The sequence below is a fragment of the Chelonoidis abingdonii genome, chromosome 2, assembly GCF_003597395.2.
Source record: "Chelonoidis abingdonii isolate Lonesome George chromosome 2, CheloAbing_2.0, whole genome shotgun sequence".
Taxonomy (NCBI): Eukaryota; Metazoa; Chordata; order Testudines; family Testudinidae; genus Chelonoidis; species Chelonoidis abingdonii.
Window position 1 is genome coordinate 141,493,216 of NC_133770.1, and position 23,126 is coordinate 141,516,341.

Consider the following 23,126-nt stretch of genomic DNA (forward strand, 5'->3'; position numbering starts at 1 on the left):
TCATCTACAAAGGGAATACCTTTCCCCAAGGATGGTGCAAAACTTAATTACATTTGTTTTTGTAAAGCTATGTAAAATCTTACAATGAAGGTGCTAAAGATGCATTATCAATAATAGCCTCATACCAATGACAAAACACATTTTCCCAACATCACTTGCTTCCTCCCTGTAACAGGGTGCACGCTGTGCCCTGTAGGATTTGGCCACTTGGCCCCGCTCCTTAAAGACTCAGGGATGCTCCAAGCTGGTGCAACACCCGTGCTCTTTATTTTGTGTCCTTCCCCACCACCAGTTTCTCACTATTTACAGGCTATTTATATGGCTTTGCCTCTGACTGACCTGACCAGCAACAAACTAGTAGGCTCACACATTTTCCGGGAGACCCTGCACAAATTGTTCTAGGATTATCTGGACCATTATCTCTCCCACTGTTTGGGTATCGGACCTTAACCACCACATGGCCCAGCCCATGAGCGTCTGGGCAAACGAGTGCGGCCACAAACCCCCTGTCCACCGCGCCACCCAAAACTTCTGCTGGTACTTTTTGGCTGACAGTTCCATCTGGTCCATGACTGCCGCCTTCACCGCCTCATAATCTTTGGCCTATTCATTAGTTAGGGCCCTGTAGGCAGCCTGTGCCTCTTCGACCAGATAGGGGGCTAGTCTTAGGGCCCAGGTCTCCTTGTACAATTTGGCGCCCATGGCTACATGCTCAAAAGTGAACAGAGAGGCATCGGGGTCATTGGTGGGGCCCATCTTACACAGCACCAACCCTCGTGTACGGCTGCTATCACCTCCTGGGGGACTCCCCAACCGGTGAAGGAGCTGCTGCTGTACACTGGCCTGCTCCCTGATGAAGTCCAGGAGGGTCTTTTGTTGCTCGGCCTGCCAACCAAGTAAGACTTGTCTCTTGGCCTGGTGGGACTGCTGCAAGGCCTGCTGGGTTTTCTGCAGCTCCTCTTGCTGCTTCACGAGCCACTGCACTGTTCCCTCCATGCTCAGGTTTCCACTCGCTGGCAGTGGCTTTGAGTCCTGGACAAGCCCCCACGTGTAACGGGGTGCATGTTGTGCCCCATAGGATTTGGCCTGGTGGCCCCACTCTTTAAAGACTCAGAGATGCTCCAAGCTGGTGCAACACCCATGCTCTTTATTTTGTGTCCTTTCCCCACCAGCGGTTTCCCATTATTTACAGGCCATTTACACAGTTTGGCCTCACACCGGCCTGACCAGCAACAGACTAGTAGGCTCCTTCCTCCCTGTGAGCCTGACCTTTCCCTCCTGGTCTCCACCCCGCCCCCTTCCACTTCCAGCCTTTTAGTTCCTGTTAATGAAGCTGGCAGATGTGGGCAGTTTCCTGGCAAGCACTGGCTATTTACCGAGCCCCAATCCATTCCCCTGATTGGGGCTGGGGTGGCGGGAGCTGATTAAGGGCTTTCCTAGCAGCGCCCTGCCACATTCCCTCATGTGAACAATCAAAGAAGCAATATCATAATTTTGCTCATATAAAGATGATCCAGAATAAAAGTTTATCTGAGAAAATCTGGGATGAAGATGGCATTTTTTAATTTATCTTCCTAATATTTCAGTGTCAGAAGTATGGCCTTTTGATTTTATACTATAGTGCAATTTCATGGTTCAAAAATAGTTGAGTATATTATTTCATATCCTTCCCAGCAGTTGCTTTGGGACCCCCCTACACCTTCCACAATAAACATCTTAATAAAATAAACAACAACATGCACTTATACAGTATCTTTTAGTTCAAAGGATCTCAAACTGCTTAAGCCTCACAATACCTCAATCGGAAAACACAGACACACAGAGGTTATGTAAATTGCCTGAAGTTGCACAGTCACTAGCATAATTTAGATGGGTTAGAATCTAGGAGCCCTTATTTCAGAAGCCTCAATCTAGTCACTATACATTAGGTGCTTTAATGTGAATAGAACATATGCATTTGGAAGTACATGTTAACTCTGAGTAAGGTGGCTAGACTAATGTTTCATACTTTAAAACTAGCAGTTTTCCTAAATATATGATGTGATGGGGCGGATCAAGTCTAATAAGAGGAGAAAACTCCTCACCCCATCCTAACCGGTCAGTCTGACATACTGTTTAAACTTTGCTCCCACCCATTAGTTTAGAATTCCAATAATGACAAGTATACTCATGCTTGGTTTAAAAGATGAACTGTGATTATTATAATATGAGCACATTTTTGCCTAATTTTAGATATATAATATTTGAGACTGCATATGGGAAAAACTAAACAACCTCTCCCTCTTCCCCCTCCATATTAGTTACTTACCAGATCTCTCTCTCTTCTTTTGTTTTATATAGTCCCCAATTCCAAAATCCAGTTTCAGCAGAACTGACTTGATTTTGTTGCACATCTTCTGCCCAAATTCATTGCACTTGAACAGCGGACATAAAAAGGCACACAGTACTGTAACACAAAACCAAGATATAAACAGAAAGGTTACTTAAATATTTTATGTTTAAATCACTAACTAAAGATTACACCGTACATATAAAGAGAATTACCTTTACATAACTTAAACAACAGTAAATGCCACATCAGAGGAGTTACTGGTCTCAGTACAGTTCCTACTGATTACTAGTCCACATCACAAAAATTACCATTATATTCACATCAACTGGCTCCTGTTTTCATACTGGGCACTTAGATCAAACTACCCTCTCTTCTGCCTCCATAAATGCATTCTATTGAGGTCAGGGTAGGCAAAGTTTTCCACAGCTGCTGCCTATGCCATAATCTATCTGGATAAACAGAGCTTTAGTCTCTAGTGACATCAATCCAAGCCCTCTCACAGGGACCTAAATTTGCTTTTCAAAATACATGAATAATAATAAGTCCTCTTCATCCTACTCTTTGTCCATTCCAAGTGCAAATCAGAAGCAAAATGATATCCCTGTGACACTTCCCCGGGTAGCCAGGATTGTGAGGCACCTCACCATCACCTGTTCTTAGCGTGAAGAATTCTTGTCCGTATCTGCTGTGGATCCGTTTCCTGAAACCAGCAGCCTCTGGTGACACAAGCACTACCTTCCAGACCTCTCTCTTTCTGTGCAGGTTAGCAATAGGCACACACCAACCCATGCATCCTAGGAGTGTTCCCTACAGAGTCAGCCCTTTATTCACTGAACTCTCACAAAACTACAAGGTCTGGTGTTCCCAAAGGAACAGGACACTGCAGCTTACTAGTTATACCTTAGAACACAGCTCTGCTAAACACACAGCACTTAGATATATTTACAGAGAAAATAAGTATAACTTTATTATCAAAGAACAGAAATTCAAGTGACAGTGAGTAAGAATATAGGAAACAAATGGTTTCGTATAAAACAGAATCATAACATGCTTTTTAGAGACTAAACTTAATTAATAAGTTATCCTTCTGTCTAAAAAAGCTTATCTCACCCAAAATTCTCTCAACATTCTCAACCAGGCCTGGCTGAGACCCCTTTTCCATTAAGCAAATTTTGCTGTTCTACTTCCTAGGTGAAGGATACCAGTGTGTCTCTTTGCACCTTTAAATGTACTAGCACATACCTTTGATGTGCACCTCAAGATGGGTTTCCCTGCCCCTGTCTATCCCAATATTTACTTCTTCCTGGTCCTTTCCTCTCTTTGAAGAGTTCACTATCCTTCATTAGCATTTGGTTCAGACTGGTGAGTAGATTACCATTGTGAATCAGACAATACTTCATTTACATGGAAACACGTAAACATTTCTTGCCGGAAAGAAAACCAGTTTCTCCCTGTTCCTGGTGACCAGTCCCTACACATAGACCTTAAGAACATAATTTTCAGTGTACATATGTAACTCCATATACAACATCCGTACATGCATTTTCCAATGATACAACCAGCAAGACAGAGGCTTTTATTAAAGACCTCACATGACACTCTTTTGGTGAACTCGAATGTAAATACCAGACCCAGGGCATTCCTCTAACTGTTATGTACCACTTATTCCTGCTGCCACTTGGCATCAAGAGGTCTCTGGGTCACAATCACAGTCTGATTAAAATATATATATTTAGGCAAATAAAATCTTTTAGAAGGAGAAAAACAAAAGCAAAGTCACTAAAATGTAGTGAAAAATGTTACCAAGTAATGGCCCTGACTGGATCCAGCTGATGTGTATTTTGTCCCACTTACTCTGGAGAAAGTTTCTGCTGTTGTAGAAGATCAATCTATGTCAATCAGCAAGTTTAACCGTTAGATAAAATAATATTGCTAGTGCTGTCAGCAAAAATACAAAATGTATTTATATACTTAAAAGAAATCCATGCTTCGTTAATTTTGGCTCATCCCAAAATAGGATTTAAAGGTGTGGTCTTACAGTGCATTTAACCAGTAATTGTTGCCAAGACCAGTATCGTAATAGATTTATAGGGTAACTATCTCCCATTTCTATATATGCTGGGGAAGTGGCGGCAGATAATATATCAACTGTTAAAATGTCATTATTTGTTTTCTTTTCTGTTTCTATTGTCTGCTTAGTTTCACTTAAATCTCAGTTCTTTATTAATAAACTTATGGTTTTATTATACATTCATCTCAATGCTGTTATATTAAAGTGAGGTGTGCATCCTCAGGTGAACCAACAGGTTGATGTATATTCTGTCTGTTTGGAAACAGCATACTTGATAATATCTGTGAGTGTCCAGGGACAAGATCTGGATGTCGTAGGGAGACGCTTCTGGAGAGTTTTGGAACTGAAGTAGTCCAAGGGTTAATCTGCAAGGCAGTTATGACTGGCAGAGTCCTGAGGAACATGTGAGGCTGGTTAACAAACTGGAAGGCAAGGAACTGTCACTCGGTTAAGCACCAGCAGATCCCTTTTATGCTTAGGCAGAGAAGTAACAGGGTGACTTACAGTTCTGGATACCCCAAGAAAGTATCATAACCTGTTTACTGTGCCTAACTTAATGGGCCAGGATCTCTGATTGGGGCTTCTAGGTGTTACCACAATATAATAATATTACAGGCTTGTAAAACACTGAACTTTAATTCCTGTTCCTAGTCACATGACATCGGTCAGAGTTACAAAAGAGTAACCACCTACCATGTGACAAAGTCAGTATTCATAAACTCCAGAGGTTTCTATAACATATTTAAAGAAAATATTGAATGCAAATAAAACATAATATAAACTAAAGATAATTGGGTGTATTTGTTTGAGGTTAAAACAAATAGAAAGCTCTAGGAGGAGGTAATATATTGGACATTTGTCAATGACTACTATCTCAATGAATTTCTGATCACATGACCTCTTGTTCTAAAAACTGTTCCTTCTGCAGTGGTCTATTTGTATCTGAGATTGGATCCACACTGTGTTTGCTGCTTCAGGTGATTTTCCAGTCAGTGACTCTGTGTGTGTGCCATTTCTGTCAGCACAGGAGTACTATCAATGGCATTCTGGATGTCCCGGGGGGCGGAGGGGAGGGGAGCCAGTGCCCTCCTTGATTTTAAGTAGATGTTTTCTATTCCTGGTATAGGACAGATCCTTGGTGCTAAAGGTATAAGTCATTATCTTAATAGGGTGGTAGCCACATTTTTTTTGCAATTAATGTTCTCTCCCAATTGCAATGGGGGTAAACTTTTGGCATTCTTGTTTTATTAATTCTATATAGCTGATATATAGCTCTTTTAGAACAAATAAAAGTTTATTATATTTGGCTCAAAAAGTTCGATGTAAGCAGAAAGGTTTTTGTTCTTCTGCCTGTAAACCTTTGTATTGGTGATCTTAATAAATCACTGTGCTGTATGCTGCAATACTCCAACAATGCTAAATATAAATCTCTTAAATCTGCCAGGGCTCCATCATTATAATAAATTTGGTAATGGTGGTAATAATTCTTTTAATAATCCTCGCTATTTTCACTGACCTTTTCTGCTAACCCATTTGACTATACCTATTAAGGTCCTGACATGGTGTGCTTGAACTGATATCACACTCCAATGCAATGGATTAATACATGCATCAGCCTCAAGTTTACTCTGTTTTTCCCCCTCCTTAACTCAGAGTTCTCTTGAAAGGACAAGGCACTCTCTCACAGCAGCAGAGACTGACACCAATATGCTGGCAAAACAGAAGCATCTGGGGTTTTTTCCGTATAATTTACTCAGCTCTTCACTCACTCTTTTGAATTTTTTAAAACTCCATTCATATATAAACAACAGCATTAGATGACGGTATGGACACACGATACACTACAGTAGTTGGTGGCATAATTTGTAAAAACAAAACAAAACAAACCAAAAAAAAACAGTAGGGGTAGTGGGATAATTTTCCATGGAAGAGACATCTCAGTGAGATATAGCTCACAGCCCATCATCAGTGTTTGAAGACATCATTTGCTTTCTGAGAAAGGGAAATGTACAGCTGAAAGATGGAAATCATTGACAAAGTAAACATCAAAACCAGCACATTCTAACCAGCTCCAGACATTGTGGGATAGGAGTGTATGGTTTCTCTTCTATGGGATAGCAATGTTATAACAACTACTTATACCAAGTGATTAACTATGTTCAGAAGCTCCAATAGGGAATTTGTGGTCATGTAGCATATATTTTTATTCATGATCATGTTTTCTTTTGGCATAAACATGTCTCTCTCTGTATCACTGCCTAAAAGATATCATACAGTTGTGCCATGATGTGCCAGAATTTTAACTGACAAACTGAAAAATCTGTAACCTGACATCCATATAAAACCATCATCAATCAAGATCCATATACAGAACTATTTATTTAAAAAACGGACTGTATGTTAGACTGCATAATGAACATACAACATGCATAAGACATGACTTGAAAAAAAAGACTATACTTACATAGAAAGTAGGAGAGTACAATTCCAGGAATGTAACTACCCAAGATAGTGAAAAATGTACACACACTGCAGACCAGAAGGCAAAACTGAAAACAGAAGAGATCAGAGATGATAGTTAGAATTCATATTGCTATGACATTAAATATTTACACTTTGTGATAAGAACAGTTCCCCAGCAGGGTAATATTCTAGTTTAAAAGTACAATATTGAAGATTTTTTATTATAATTGCAATACAAGTATTACAGTAAGAATTAAACACCCTATTTTTGGGTGATTAGGCTATGTCTTATAAAAATAAGGCTTCTTCCCTCCACTTACCATATGGAAGTTTTAACAACCATTACCAGTCACAAAAACTGAATACAAAGAATATCAGAAGAAATATAACAGGTGGTAATAACAGGTACTCGTTTTGTTAGGTCACCATTTTCAAAATCCATCTGAAAACTACAACCTTTTTTTTTCTTTTTTTTTAAACTTAAAACTGGGACTTGATTTCATTCATAAAAGGAAGGCACTGACAAGATCTCCTAAAGCCAGATATAGCTTTATGCAAATTAAGTTGTAATTTACTTGACATTTTCATTGTTTTGTCTTGCATAGTGCTAACTCTTGGCACTTGTCAACACTGTACAGTGTATCACTATGGAAGCATCAGTTACTGCTCTATAAATGAATCTGAATTTTGCATATATAAAGAAGAGATTTAACCTCTGTTGTGTTTGAAAAATACAATGTATCCTCCCCAAAACTATAGCACTTATTTTTAGAAAATAGCATTAATTTTCTGAGAATTTACAAGCTTATTAATTAAATTAGGAGATAAAATTAATTAAGAAGGAGAAGCATGCACTATCAAACTTTATTTTTTCTCTTATGGTCTTAACAATAGAACAGTGACACCATCAGGGGAAAAGGGGAGGAGGAAAAAAAATCTAATGTGTCTTTAAAAATCAGTTTTGTCTAAACTGAGACCTCAAACACTAAAATGCTTTAACTACTCCTAGGGGAATTCTGTACCAAAAAAATAAAAATTCTGTGCACAATATTTTGAAATTCTGCAAAATTCTGCCTATTTTATTTGTCAAAATAATACAATATAATCGTGCCAGTTTCAATTATTTTGGTAATTTATTTCAAAATATCTGTCAGCAAGTATGTCTGTAACAATACAGAGCAAAAAAAGATTCTGGTAATTTTTTTTGACAAATATATTCCTTACTAGGCATATTAATACAGAACTTTGAGTAATTCATTTAAATCACAATACAGAACTATATTTCTTACACCTATCAGAATGAGTGAAAAGGCTCAGGGGAGTCAGAGGTAACAGAGGAGCTGATAGGGAAGGAGCAGACAGAGAGGAGGAGGAGCAGACAGAGAGGAGGAGGAGCCTGGAGTGAACCTGGAGGGTTGTTAGGTGGGGGTGGGAAAAGTACGGAACAGGCTTTTTTGGGGGTGGGGAGGAGCGGGATTCTTAAGTAGTTGGTGAGCTTCCCCCATGCAGACCCTGGCTGACCCCAAGCCTCTCCCATTCAGTCAGGCACATCTGCCCCGTCCCCAAACCTCCCATCCTCATGTGGCCTTGCACCCCCACTCCCATTCAGCCGCTGGCTCAACGCTGTCCCCCCACTAGCCATTCTGAACTCCAGTCTGTGAACCTTCCCAGCAGCCCCATGTGCCTCACTCTGTCTGTCCTAGTCTGGCTCTAGAGGCAGATGCTGTGATGAACCTCTGCTCCTAGGGCAATTCTGTACCACTGTTCATGTACAGAATTTTTTCCCCACAGAAAACACATTCTGCCACAGAAGTGCTGCAGTTCTGCTTTTTGCCCACCAGAGGTTGCTGTGGCACTAGAACAGCCAGTTGCTGGCAGTTCTGGTGCCACATTGGCCTCTGGCAGGCAAAAGGCAGAACTGCAGCACTTCTGGGGCAGAATGTATTTTCTGAGGAAAAATTATGCGACACATGAATTCTGTGTGTGCACAGTGGTGCAGTTCCCTCAGGCATACTTAATGATAGATGTGACAGAAAGTACCAGGCCCTTCTGGACTCCTGCTCGAGGCCCCACTCCTCTGCTGCACCCTGCCCCAGAAAGGAGCAATATGCAAGGAAAAGACCAATGAAGTTGGGTCTTCCAGGCCTGCTTAGAGAGGTCTCTTGGAAGCAGCCATATTGGAAACTACAAAGACCTGGTCCTCTAAGGGCTAGAAAGTCTAGTGACAGCCAATCAGTGCCCAGCAGGCTCAGATAACATTTGATGCTGGGCCTTAGTAGGGCAGTCCCTGGGTGGCCAAAGGAGTCTGAGTACTAGCCAGGGTACAACTCAGCCCTCGCTTGCACAGTTGGGTTTGCAGGGAAAGAAGAACCTGAGAATTCTGGTCCTGGGATATTGGTGAAGATAAAGGGGCCAGATGGGAAGAGGCCTAGGGAAGCAGCAGCAACAAATGTAACTGAACAGTATTTGGCTGCTGTTTATAGGGCCTCTAGGTTGGAACATAGAGTAATGGGTGGGTCCACCAGCAAAATAGCATCAACCCCAAGAAATGGGAGTGGGGGGAGATGCCTAACCTAAGCCCCATGAAGGGGACAGGTCTCGCTTAGAAGCCCACGCAGAGGGATGAATTTAAAGGGCCCAGTACTAGGACTAAAGACTCTGGTGAGGGTGTTGGACTCTGCAAGATGTTCAGTCTCACTGTGTGACCTGGCTGGAGGTCCAAGCCAAAGAAAACTCGCAGAGACAGGCAGACAGCCTACAGAGGGTGCCAGGAGCAGCAAAAGGACTGAAATACCACACTCAGCCACAAAGAAGTGCTCAAGAGATAAGTGCCCCTACCCCCCAGTGCATGGCGATCAGTAAACGGCAGATCTGGTTGTCTGGATGCATTAAAGCTGAATTTCCATACCTCATATGATTGGGGTTTTTTTTTCCTAGTTTAATCTTAACTTTGAATTTCCTGGGTTTACATTTGTTTCTAGGATAATCACAACTTTCCTATAATGTATTTTACCCTATGTTATTGATATATACTCTCAACCTTAACTTCTTCCTAATGTACTTTTAATCTGGGAATATATACACTCATTTTGTTACATCGGAGAGCATTCTTTCCAGGAAAAATCTCAATGCAAACTCTTGTTATGATCTCAAGAAGAAAATGTAACTTGTCCACGTAAGTTTGAATGTAAAAAGAAAAAAAAATAGTGAAATACCCAAAGATACAAGCAAAAATCTACTATGTCCACTACAGTTGCCATGATATACTGTTCCACTATCAATGCGCTCATGCTACTCTTATCTTGTTTAATTGAGAAAAGATCAGTTCAGATTTGACCAAAAACAACAGTACTCTGCCAATAGAAGAAGGGTATTATACTCTTGCTTGCCTTTATCACTCGTGTTTTCTCGGAAAAATTATGCTTCATTTGTATGAGCAGATAAATGATAGCACTATAATATAGGTAGGATCCTCTCATATCATAATATTAGATGCTATTTATGTAATACTTCAGTAAAACTTTTTGAAAATCAATTAAAGGTATTTTAAAAAATAATACATAAATTTATAAATGATGTAGGATTTTTTCTGTTTTTGTTAAAGCTATTATTGTGATCTGATCTTTCTGATGTCTCTACCCTAGGGAGACAGATGGAATTTCCACCAGGAGCTTCAGAGCAGTGCATCCCATAGCCACCCTGGTCATGTCATATCCTGCCCTAATTCTGGCGAAGAGTCCAGCAGCTAAGGGGGGGAAGGGCTCTACTGCCATAAAACTTTCTTCTGGGCAACTTTTCTGCTACATGGAGTCTCCCTTGCAATCCGTACAGAAAGAAGCTAGCACAAACCCTGAATGAATCTAGCTTAGTGTCTTTATTTTAGCAAATTTACCTACTATATTATCAATCATAGTATGCTGAGACAAAACAGGATAAAGATATTGAGCTTACTTTATTGAACTTACCTTGCCAGGGTTTTTCTCTTTGAAGTGTGACATTTCTTGAAGAAATAGAAATAAATTCACCAGTGCATCTACAATACATTGGTTTATTCTGGGCCTGTAGTCATGTTTGGAATTGATGACTTCCCAGCTGAGTATAGAAAAACAAATCTTTAGTCACAAGTAAAACTGAGAAGGCATTGCTTTTATGGAATATTTTGCTCTTATTATTAATCTTTCATACTATTTCTAGAAGAAAAGAAAAACACTAAACAGAATCTGACCATTTTGAAAACTGATGTCCTCCATTTATCCTACAGCTACTGCTATAGAAATCCATAGTGCTTATTATCCCATATTTTCTGGCTAATGAATGACACAATGATCACGAAAGCTTATGCTGAAATAAATTTGTTAGTCTCTAAGGTGCTACAAGTACTCCTGTTCTTTTTGCGGATACAGACTAACATGGCTGCTACCCTGAAACAATGATCTAATTAAGTCTCCTTGTGGAGTGAGGTGCAAGTCAAGATTATTATTTGTTATATTGTTAAATAAATATTTAAGTATATAACCACAGTATTCTCTTGTACGCAGACCACTCAATTTAAAGATTACAAGCTGGCAGGCACCAATTATTTCATCAGACTACTTTCTACAGTTTTTTCCTCTGGACACTCTTTCCTAACTTGTTTGCAAACCACCACTCTATTTACTCTAATTATATGGTACATCTTTTCCTCCCACCCCTTCTCTGCCTTGTCTATTTAGATTTAAACTCGTAGAGGGGGTATTATTGTCTCTTATTTTATGTTTGCACAATGCACAATGGAACCTCAAACCTGGCAGAGTCTTTTAGATGATATTGGAATACAAAAAATTAATAATAGTTAGCCACAGTGATGAAAACCCTAAGCTAAAATTTGGGAAATCCCTATGTACAGTCGTCAAACACATGCAGGTTCCTTAGCTTCAGAATCTTTCCACAGCTTGACTGTGTTTTGAATAATAAACTACTTGTACTCTTGCTTATAGCAATATCTTACACTCTTTATCAATATGTTCTCTAATTGAAACTACATAGCTAAACAGACCTAAAATACATGATAGCTCAGTTCTGTGTAATATATTTCTAGGTCCCTATAAACAATCACAGTGGAATCATTGCTTATTAATGCTGGAAGCATTAATTTCAAAAGTCTAGATCCACATCTGCCTTACATAACTGAGTGAACATCAAGTTTGTGTTATTGGTGTTTCCTTTTAAAAAGGACATCATCAGGGCATTTTTCACATATTTAAAGCCATCTTGTGTGCCATTTAATGTGGTTCGTTTATTGTATAATATTCTGGTGGGTATTTTTAGCATGCAAATGAGAAATTTTTTGCAAATCTGAGAAATCTTTATCAAATTTATTTTTCTATCCTAAAACCAAAGCCATCTGCTGAAGGGTTGAGGTTTAAATCTATTTTCTTATTTTTTCTGTTTGTTTATTGTGCAGGCACCCTAATTTATTATTGTAGGGTTGCTCAAGAGAACAGGCCTATGGCTATTTTTTTTTTTTTTTAAAGAACCCATATAGAACTTGCAAAAAGATGTTAGGGAAAAAATAACCACAAAATAGATCTAATTTTTGTCCTAGCAACCTAGACAACATTTTAAGTGATAACCTGTTTGCTGTTAATTTTAGCTTGGATGAGTGCATGAACACAGGAAACAGTGGCAAACTGAATGAACAATTGGTACTGCCCTATATTATGTCCTATTAATGTAAAAGACGTGCCATCACATATATATCTAGAAGCTGAATTACATGTCCCAAATTAGGAGATAGGGAGTTGGCAATCGGATCAGTGACTACTCAGTGAGCACAGCATTGATCAGACTATGAAAGTAACATGTATACAGTACTTCAGTTCTTTTACTTTGACACTCAACCTATTAAGCCTAATGCATTACTAGGAAATTGCCAACAACAATCAACAAAAACTTTTCTATTAGCAGTAATAATTCTTTTGGTCACAGATTGGTTTCTCTTTAGTTTAACCTAAGAACTAGATAAAAGGAGGAAGAGGGGAAAGAAAATCCCCCATACTAGACACACAGAGCTAAATACACAAATTATAGGCTCAAGGTGGATCTCTCTAATATCCTGGGACCGACACTGCTACAGCAACACTGCATAATACTTTAGGCTGTCAAACACAGGCCCCTCTTTCCAGATGATTGTTCTACCATTCAACTGGAAGAGTACACTTTCTTAGCTAGATAGCAAAGACAAACTACCATTATTTTCAGTTTTTCATACCATTCAGAGTAGTAAAAAATTGTGAGATTTCACTGTAAGAGCTATACTGGCTCCATTTTTGCTATTTAAAATTCAACTAGCATGAACTTGGAAGGCAAATGTACTCAAAACGGACCCCAAAACATTTGTCCAGTTTATTTGGGTTGGTATACTAATATAGAATATTTTTAAATGATTTCAAAATGGATTTTAAAGAAACAGCTTTACTCTTAAAAATTTCAAATCATTAAGAAATTTTAAAATGAATGTGGTTCTTCCTGAAAATTTCACTGTATTAACTTGTTTAGCCTTTTTTATTAGTGTCAGTGGGTTTAAAACTTGCGAACTTTTTCCTGTATTGATCGACTTTTTTAAGCTGAAAGCTGGTTAAATAACAAGCTGCTTTGGTCTCATTCTCTGTGTAAAACCTCATAGGCCTAATTAAAATTTGTATATTGTTTTTAAATTACTCTTTAGTCAGTGTGTTAGGGAGTTAGTGATGAGCTAATATTAATTCTTAATTGCATATTGTCGTCATATTTTATGAGACTGTCTTGCATCAGTATAAAATGTGAATAAAATGACAAACTATAAATAAGACTTCAAAGTGTTTTGCAAGCATTAATTTAAGCATATTAAATTGTGAAGTACTATAGATATTTAAAAATATGCAACGAAAGAATTAAAGATATAGACACGGTTTTGAAAACACTGTTCAGTACTAATGTTATATAGGCACTTATCTACATCAGTAATTAACCTCCAACAATAAGCAACAAAATTAATTTAAGAGATGAATTACTGTGCTATTAAGCTTTATAAATATTAATATATGGTATACAGTTGCAGTCTCACAAGATATTGTGGCTCCGAGCCCACTCACAATTTGTCAGACTTAAACAGAAAATAGCAGCTGAACAGCAAGCTGTGCTTTCAGAGGGAGAGATAGGGTGCTGGTCGTTGGGGACTCCCATCTGCCAACATTATATGATGTCTTTAGATGTGCGCTGCATGCTGTAGCACACATCTGAGATGTTATGGAACAGTTGCCAAGGTTCATCTGTCTCTATTACCATACTGTTCATCTACACTGGCACTAATGATACTGCCAAGTCTGACCCCAAGTAGATCAGTGGTGACTACAGGACTCAGGAAGCAAGAGAATGAAAGGGGTGAGTGGAGTAGGCTGTCTTCTCATTCATCCTCCTGGTTGAAGGTAAGGGCCCAGGCAGCGACATGCACATCCTGGAACGGATGGCTGCATGGATGGTGTTGATGGGACAACTTCAGCTTTCTCGACCATGGCATGCCGTTCCAGGAGGAAGGTATGCTGGGAAAAGATGGGCGTCTACCTGACCAAGCAGGGAAAGAACATATTTGCATACCAACTTGCCAACCTAATGAGAAGGGCTTTAAACTAGGCTCCAGGGGGATGTGACAAAAGCTAACAGGTAAGTATAAAAAGAGGCCATCTTAACAGAGGACTAGATATTGAGAGGGGGAAAGAACATGAAAAATTACAATAGGATCATAGGAGAAACAAGAAGGAAATCAGTGGGGGGAATCTGCTCAACATCTCAGATGTTTATACACAAATGCAAGAGTATGGGGAACACACATTAAGAACTGAGACTATTCATCCGTATGATAAATTATGACAATTGGTATCACAGAGACTTGGTGGGATAAGTCTCATGACTGAAATATTGGTATAAATATCTCTAGAACAGTGCTTGTAGCCAAATGACTCAGTGATTAGCTCAGAGGTGGGCAAACTATGGCCCGCAGGCCACGTCCAGCCCATGGGACCCTCCTGCCTGGCCCCTTAGCTTCTGGCCCGGGAGGCTTGCCCCCGGCCCCTCCCCCGCAGCCTCAGCTCACCCCGCCGCCAGGACAATGTGCTGAGTGGTGGGCTGTGAGCTCCTGGGGCAGGGCAGCTGCAGAGTCTGGCCTGACCCAGTGCTCTGTGCTGCCTGGTGGCAACGGTGTGGCTGGCTCCAGGCAGGCCAGCCACCAGTGCTCCAGGCAGTGCAGTAAGGGGGCAGGGAGCCAGGGAAAGGTTGGCTAGAGGGCAGAGGAGTTTGGGGTTGTGGTCATGGGGTGGGGGTGTGGATAGAGGTCCAGGCGGTCAGAGGGCGGGGAACGGGGGGGTTGAATGGGGGAAGGGGTCCCACGGGGACAGTCAGGAATGAGAGGAGGGGTTGGATGGGGTGGCAGGGGTTACGGAGGCAGTCAGGGGACAGGGAGAAGGGGTGGTGGATAGGGCAGGGGTCCCAGTGGGGCTGTCCGGAATGAGAGGAGGGGTTGGATGGGGCAGTGGGGGGCAGGCAGGGGCAGGGGTTCCAGGGGCAGTCAGGGAACAGGGGGGAGGTGTTGGATGGGGGAGGAGGCTCAGGGAAGCGGCGAGTGGATGGGGGGTGGGGGCTGGGCCATGACCCCCTCCCCTAACCGGCCCTCCATACAATTTCCGCGGCCCTCAGGCCAAAAAGTTTGCCAGCCCCTGGACTAAACAGAAGAGTAGATTGGCTCCAGGCATAGAAGCATAGCACAACAACTTGGCTTACCTGGCAGTTAAACAACGGGCAACACTATGGAGAAGGGGGACCCCAGACAAATTTGAAAATATCTGGTCTGAATATTTAGAAATCTTTGATTAATTCCTAGCAGATGGAAATGATTAATTCTCTGTCCCTGCTCTCACTCCTTTACTGTTTTGTTTTCCCTTTATTTTTGGGGGAAATTCGGTATATATTATAATTATTAAAAACAATGAACATCACCACCACATACCAAAAAACTAAAACCTCAAAAAAACCAAAAGCCCAAATCCTAAGCCAAAATATAGCTACTAAAACTAATTTTTTTCATTGATACCCCAATCTTATCAATCCCCTTTCAGTCTCTTCAGTGACTTCCCATTTCAACCACATCGAATTCTAGCTCCTCATGCTCATGTTCAAAGCCTTGCACATCTTGTCCCCACTGTATTGTGATTCTCATTGCTCCCTTGTCCCTCTGCTTCTCTCTCTTTACTGCTCCCTTCTCCAAGTTATGGTTTTCTACCGTCACTCAGGTGCCTCAGACACTTGGAACAGCCTTCTACTTTCTCTTCCCCAAGCTTCCTCTTCTTAAACCCACTTCCTAATTTCTGAATCCTTTATGAGTCTTTCATATTTAACTCTCTTCACCAATAATCTCTGTACACCAGAGTTTAGTCTCACTGAAATCAATTGGATTATTTGAGTTATGTACCTACTTAAGTGTTTGCATCATCAGGGCCTTAACGTTCAATATTTTGTTGTTTTTGACTACAATGGTTTTGTAAAATGTAACATACTCTCTCTGTTGTAGCATAAAAACCAGACATTTATAATTTAGTTCATTAAACATTTTAATCTGAAGTTGCAACAGCAGTTTTTCAAATTAGTTTTACGAAGGCTTGACCTGATTTAAATCAACTAAAAAAATAAAATAAAAAAATGTTTTAACTCATTTAGGCTGCTCCACTCAGCTGTACAGGCTCAATTTCCAGGATTACTGTTACTTGCCTTGACTCTGGTTAAGGAAGGGGATGCATTTGTACGTATCAATGTATTTAAAGCACTACCTAAATGTGCTACTGAAATGATTAATCAAACATTTAAAAGTTACATAGTATTTCCATCTTCCCCAAAATACAATACCAATTAAAAATAAATAAATAAATGAAAACACTACCAGGAACTAATAGACATGAAAGCAGAATGCCACTAGAAGAACTCTCCTACATAACATTAATGATCTCCAATTATTTTGCAGACAATCTGATTTGAGGAGTAACAAAAAGGATGGCATGCTCTGTACATCAACATTACTTAATATTTAAATCCAAGCAAGATCAAACTAAATATAGTACTTCTAAGTCTATATGTATGTTATTTCTACCCTCGTACTGTCTCACCTTTTCAGCTTACTTGTCTCCTTATGTTTGACTTTGTAAAATCCAATGTATGTTTTACATCAAACAATAAAAACATAGGTTGACATGTGTGGCTCAGTGGTTAAGGCAGGACTCTGATGTGCAGTGTGACCTTGGCAAGTCACCTTGGGCAACCTCTGTGCTTCAGTTTGTCCATCTGTAAAAAGGGCATCATAATATAATGTATCTTCCTCACAGATATGCTGTGAGGCTTGAGTAAGATTCCAGGTCTGTCACGATGTGTCACTCTGAAGTCTAGAATGTCTATTCACTCAGTGTGAATTGATGGAAACAGCTACATGGTTGAGACTATCATGAGGGTCAATCATCACTGGGATCCGTGGTCTGTTACCATCCAATTTTTAAATTCTCAGTTTGGCTTTTTTACATATTATGGAAGATATCCATACCATCACAGCATGGACTTTCACATACTTAATGTTGATACAACACTTTACACATACAAAAAGATTTTTCCATCTGAGGTTCTGGAAGCATTAACACAGAAATAATGAAGTGCAACATTTATTACAATGACCATGCTACAATCCTCTCTGGACGCGACACTGTTCCGGTGTGTGTATGGGATGACTGTCATAATTAGATAGCTAAGGGTTAATGTTTCTTTTACCTGAAAAGGGAACCAAACACCTGACCAGAGGACCAATCAGGAAACCGGATTGTTCAAAGCAGGGGAGGGAACCTCTGGAGGTTTTTGGCTTTGTCCTTGTCTCTTTGTTTCTTTCGGCTATGAGAGAACAGCTTTTTTTTTCTCTATCTCCAAACTTCTTTCTACCCTGCTGTTACCAAGTTGTGAGTAAAAAAGGAAAAGCAATAGGTTATATTGTAGTTTGTATTTACATGTGTGTGACTTGCTGGACTGGTTTAAATTGGATATCTTTTGAATCAGACTGTTATTCCTATGTTCTTATAAGCAATAGCCCTGTATTTGATTCTTGAATGCAGAGTTTATATTCTATGTATTTTCTTTCTTTTATATAAAGTTTTCTTTTAAAACCTGGCTGGAGGTTTCTCTGGTTAAAGCTACGGGACAAAGGGAGAGGGAACATCTCTTTGTGTTAGCTTGACTAGGTTTGAATGCATAGCCTCAGGGGGGGAAGGTAAATTGCCCTCTCTGGTTTGTATTCAAGGAGTTTAAGTACAGTATCGCCCAGATAAACCCAGGGAGGGAAAGCTGGGGATGAGAAAAGAGGAGACAAGGGGAGAAAGTTGTTTTCCCTTTGGTGGGAGACTCAGGGTTTCTGGGTCTTGGGGGTCCCCCAGGAAAAGGTTTGGGGAGACCTGGGAGCTATCAGGAGCTCTGAATCCTGATTGGTGGTAGCGAGATCAGATCCAAGCTGGTAATAAGCTTGGGGGAGTTTCATGCTAAGCCCCCAGATTTTGGACGCTAAGGTCCAGATTTGGGACAGAGGCTTATTACAATGACCCCTCAGTAACATCACACTTTACAACAGGGATCGGCAACCTTTGGCACGTGGCCCGTCAGGGAAATCCACTGACGGGCTGGTTTGTTTACCTGCAGCGGCTGCAGGTTCGGCTGATTGCAGCTCCCACTGGCCATGGTTCACCATTTCAGGCCAATGGGAGCTGTGGGAAGCAGCGGTCAGCACATCCCTCGGCCCGTGCTGCTTCCTGCAGCCTCCATTGGCCTGGAACGGCAAACTGCGGCGGGAGCTGCGATTGGCCGAACCTGTGGACACTGCAGGTAAAGAAACCGTCCTGGCCTGCCAGTGGATTTCTCTGACAGGTCGTGTGCAAAAGGTTGCCAATCCTTGCCTTACAGCATGGTTTTAGTGAACTTGTACTTTTTCCTTTGTTTTCTGTAACATGTATACTTTAATTTAAAATCCTTCACCATCCTGGACAACTTTTTCTGGGTCTTCCTTGTAGTCTTAGTCCTGTAACTACTAGATCTAATGCCCTCTGACCACAGTGCCCTCTGTCTCGTCTCACATAACACAACCATCTCAGTGAATACTCCCTCAGCTTTTGAGTGATGGGGACCACCTGTATCATGGCTTGTACTGTTTCACTTCATAGCCAATTACCTCTCATCTTACTCAGCATCCATCTGAGCATCCTCATTTTGGCAATGTGAAGTAGTAGTAGTTCCCTTTCTCGATGACCAGCATTCCTACATATACATACATTATGGCTGGCCTAATCAAGGTCTTACACACTTTGCTCTTTAGTTTACTCGACATAGTCTTATCACAGAGAATTTCTGACAACTCCTTCCATTTGTGCCAACAACTCTTCATACAGCTACCAACATTCACAGTCCCATCATAGCTCAACACTGAACACTGTTGCACACTAGATTCTCATTTTACTAGCCTCTCGTCCCTCTTAATGAAGCATCACCAGTATTGCCTCTCTTGTTGGCTGATTCATAAACCGTTTTCTTTTAATCCAGCCCTCCATAATTCTAGATCCCTTATTTTAAAATAATATTTAAGGAAATATAGTGGTATTTTTTAAACATACAAATAACTAAAGATTCTACCAACTACTTGACTTTTTGGGCTCTCAATGTAGGATTCCAGGAGGAGAGGAGATTTAGGAACATCTGAGTGGAAAGGTCTCTTTTCCCCCCATCTTTATTTGCTCAATCTTGCCATCTGTCACTGGTCTAATACTCCCCGGTAAAACAGAACCAACCTCCCTGCTCTCAGTACCCTTCCTTATTGGAACTTGAACAGGTTTAAGAGTTCAGCAACACCTTAAACATGTTTAACTTAAAGCATTTGATTAGTTCCATCTGAATTCAATCGAACTACTTAAGTGCTTAAAGTTAAGCATGTGTTTAAATCACTTTACTTGACAGTGGCTACAGTGCTCAGCAGTTTGCAGGATTGAGCCTGAAATGACCACTAGGTTTTTATGATAGAGTTATATATGCCTGTACAAGAATGATCCTATGAATCCTTTCATGTCAGTATCTTTACAGAAGTGTTACCTTTTTTGTGTATACTACCAGATGTTTAGAACTAACAAAAATAAACCATTGTTTTTAACTGCTATTTTTTTCTTCTCCTCATCCCTCTGGCAAACTGCTGCATCATTTCTAAAATTGTGACAAGCAAATGCACAAGCTATCACATAGCTGTAAAAGCAGATGCCTCAACCCATCACAGTCACAAACTCTGGCCAGGAGATTTAGTAGCACTGCATTCTCTGGAAATGACTAATGGTCTACATACAAACTGAGAGCATGAGACATCTGCTCAAGCAAAGACCCATCAAGTTCTTCTCAGAAAGGTCAGCTGATCTCATGTTACTGATTTAAAAATCTCTAGGAGTTGTGCTGGAATGTTTTTAATCACGTGAACACATTTTATATATGTGTACACACACACCACTCAAAATTACAGCCATGACAAAGCAGAACATGATGTGGCAACTGGAGGATTATAAACACACAAACAAAGAGTTAGTAATTACACAGCTTCAAGCCTTTGTAATTTTCCAGCAACGATAATCACGTCTGCCTTGAGCCTCTGCAGGCTTTGTGGACTAGAAGATGCCATTTAGGACCTACTACTCAAGTCAGTAGAGTTGAAAGTTACATTCCTATAGATCTATAAATTAAAACAACTAATATATCTATTATTGCAGTCTTTACAAAAAGTCAAAATCCAGAGCTGAACAGAGAAGTAAATTCTAAGTAACAACTAGAAAGTCATCAGTTAGGACCTTTACAGAGTTTGATAAATATTACAACTAATCAACTAAGAGGCCTAAGAACATTTCTTTCTGGGTATTCGCAATAGTTACAAAACTTGAATAAATGAAAGCAAGTTTGCAAAGTGATATATAAGTAGAAGAGATCCTAGAAAGCGCACTTCTTCAAAGCCCCCGTTGCATATATAAAACGAGATATTTTAAATATTACATCTGCAATTTCTTAATGCCAAAAGCTTACAGATGCAGACAAGTTTGACATCACATGAAAATCAGTTTTACATGTTATTTAGTTACGGATAACAAAAATGGCTTCCAGTCCCCCCCAAAAATTTAAATTTCAATATGTAAAATAAAAAACATTACTTTAAAAAAGCACACTGATTTTAATGTATATTTCTAGAATTAAGGGTTATTAATCATTTTAATTATGTAATGTAAACACCTCTCAGGCAAAAGTTTCTAAAACTTCTATCATAAGGTGGTGCAATAGTATTATGTCTACTGTAATAAAGTATTACAGATTTGTGAACAGCATTGAACGCGGTGTGTAGGAATCATTTAGCGCTAAGTAGAAACATCAAGTTTTAAACACCACTTAACTCAGACTGCACATTCTTAATGATGTATCTGTCTAGTTTAGAAGGCTGATTATGTAGTCTAAGTATTTTCTCCTATGCTACTTGGAGCTCCCAATGCAATAATTAGGTATATTAAGATATTGAGAGTAATTTGTGTCACCTGACTATGACAAAGCAAATGGAATAAATTTGTATTTGTGGCATAAATCAAACAGTGGGAGATGAGACAAATATCTATTTTCTTTTAACAGTTTCATAGAATTGCTTAGTTAGCAAGGAACAAGGCATATAGTCACCACCTAGAAATATCCTCTGCCCTCACCCACATGAACTGTTAACATTCTTTGACCAAAACTTGTGGTTATAAATTTACTCACTATAAACAGTAAGTTTTCTAAAACAATCTTTATAGTCTCTCCTCCTAATCACTCCCACCATTGGGCATCCACGTGGGAGTTCTCCTTCACCGTATCTGACAAAACCAGTCCTGAATAAAGTCCTCTGGATTTCACCAGCACTTTACATTATAGTCACTATATTATCCATATTTTTTAACACTAATGATCTGGCAGCACCTTTCCTCTTAGTGTAAGGAATTTTCTTTTTACATTGAAGTTAATGAAACTTACTGACCACTAGAAGAAAAGAGCAACATCTCCAAATCCAATCTCTCTAATTATATCTCTCCCCAGTCCAAGCATATCACTACTGTCAAAGCTGTAACGGCTCTGAATGGATGAATCCTGTTAACAATGTACAATGTTTTGTAACTTTTTTAATAGTTTAGATCAACTTTTGTCCTTGGCTTGAAAAAGTTTTGGAAAAATGAAGGCAAAATTATTACCTACAATCAATGGTAATTTGTATAGAGTGTATGCTCAGGTTAAGTCCAAAAAGACTATTTAGCAGTAAAGGATCAGGCTCCTATCTCAGTCTCTATTGGCAGATGTAGTTACTCTCAGGAAACCAGTTTTAATGGTTAATAAAGATAATGAATGCATAAAACTGAAATGTACTCAGTAACAAATTTTCCTATTAAATTCAGTACAAGTAGGACACATTTTGATCAGCAGTGGTGTCAATGATGTTCACTCCCGATAGGTAATGAGATATATGGAACATTTGATAACTATGATCTGTAGAAGTCAGTACTTTATTAAATGGTGCTATCTGAACTCTGAATATACTAATGCTTACAACCATTAAAACTGGCCCACCCTAGAGGAAAAGAAAACAATATTTGAGGAACAGCATCTTTTTGTGTTGAAACCTCTTTGCTGTGGACCAATGTTATTATTTTAAGCAAATTCTTACACATGCTTTCATCAAAGTGCTTTTTCTACAGTTCTTTTGTGTTGGTAAATGATAAACAAAAGAAATAGTATTTTTCAACTCACCTCATACAAGCACCATAGTGCAATCTTTTTATCGTGAAAGTGCAATTTATAAATATAGATTGTTACATAACAGCCCTCAAAAACAAAACAATGTAAATCTTTAGAGCCTACTTGTCCACTCAGTCCTCCTCCTTGTTCAGCCAATCACTAAGAGAAACAAGTCTGTGAGTGCCTTCCAAAATCTGATTGGCATGGCGTGTGGAGTATGCTTTCAGAAGTCTTAAAAGAGCAACATTCTGATGTGGAAACTATAGAACCCAAACCACCAAAAAAGAAAATCAACCTTCTGCTGGTGGCATCTGACTCAGATGATGAAAATGAACATACATTGGCCTCTACTGCTTTGGACTGTTATCGAGCAGAACCCATCATCAGCATGGATGCATGTCC

General features: G+C 39.7%; 1 protein-coding gene across 4 annotated transcripts in view; it reads right to left on the minus strand.

The window, feature by feature from the left end:
* RETREG1 (reticulophagy regulator 1) overlaps positions 1-23,126 on the minus strand; it is a 108,669-nt gene that overhangs the window by 13,260 nt on the left and 72,283 nt on the right. For all 4 annotated transcript variants that reach the window (XM_032789752.2, XM_075062693.1, XM_075062694.1 and 1 more), the window contains 3 exons: positions 10,832-10,958; positions 6,868-6,952; positions 2,309-2,446 (listed from right to left, as the gene is read on the minus strand). In XM_032789752.2, coding sequence (XP_032645643.1) covers positions 2,309-2,446; positions 6,868-6,952; positions 10,832-10,958 — 350 coding nt within the window. The remainder of the gene's footprint in view (positions 1-2,308; positions 2,447-6,867; positions 6,953-10,831; positions 10,959-23,126) is intronic.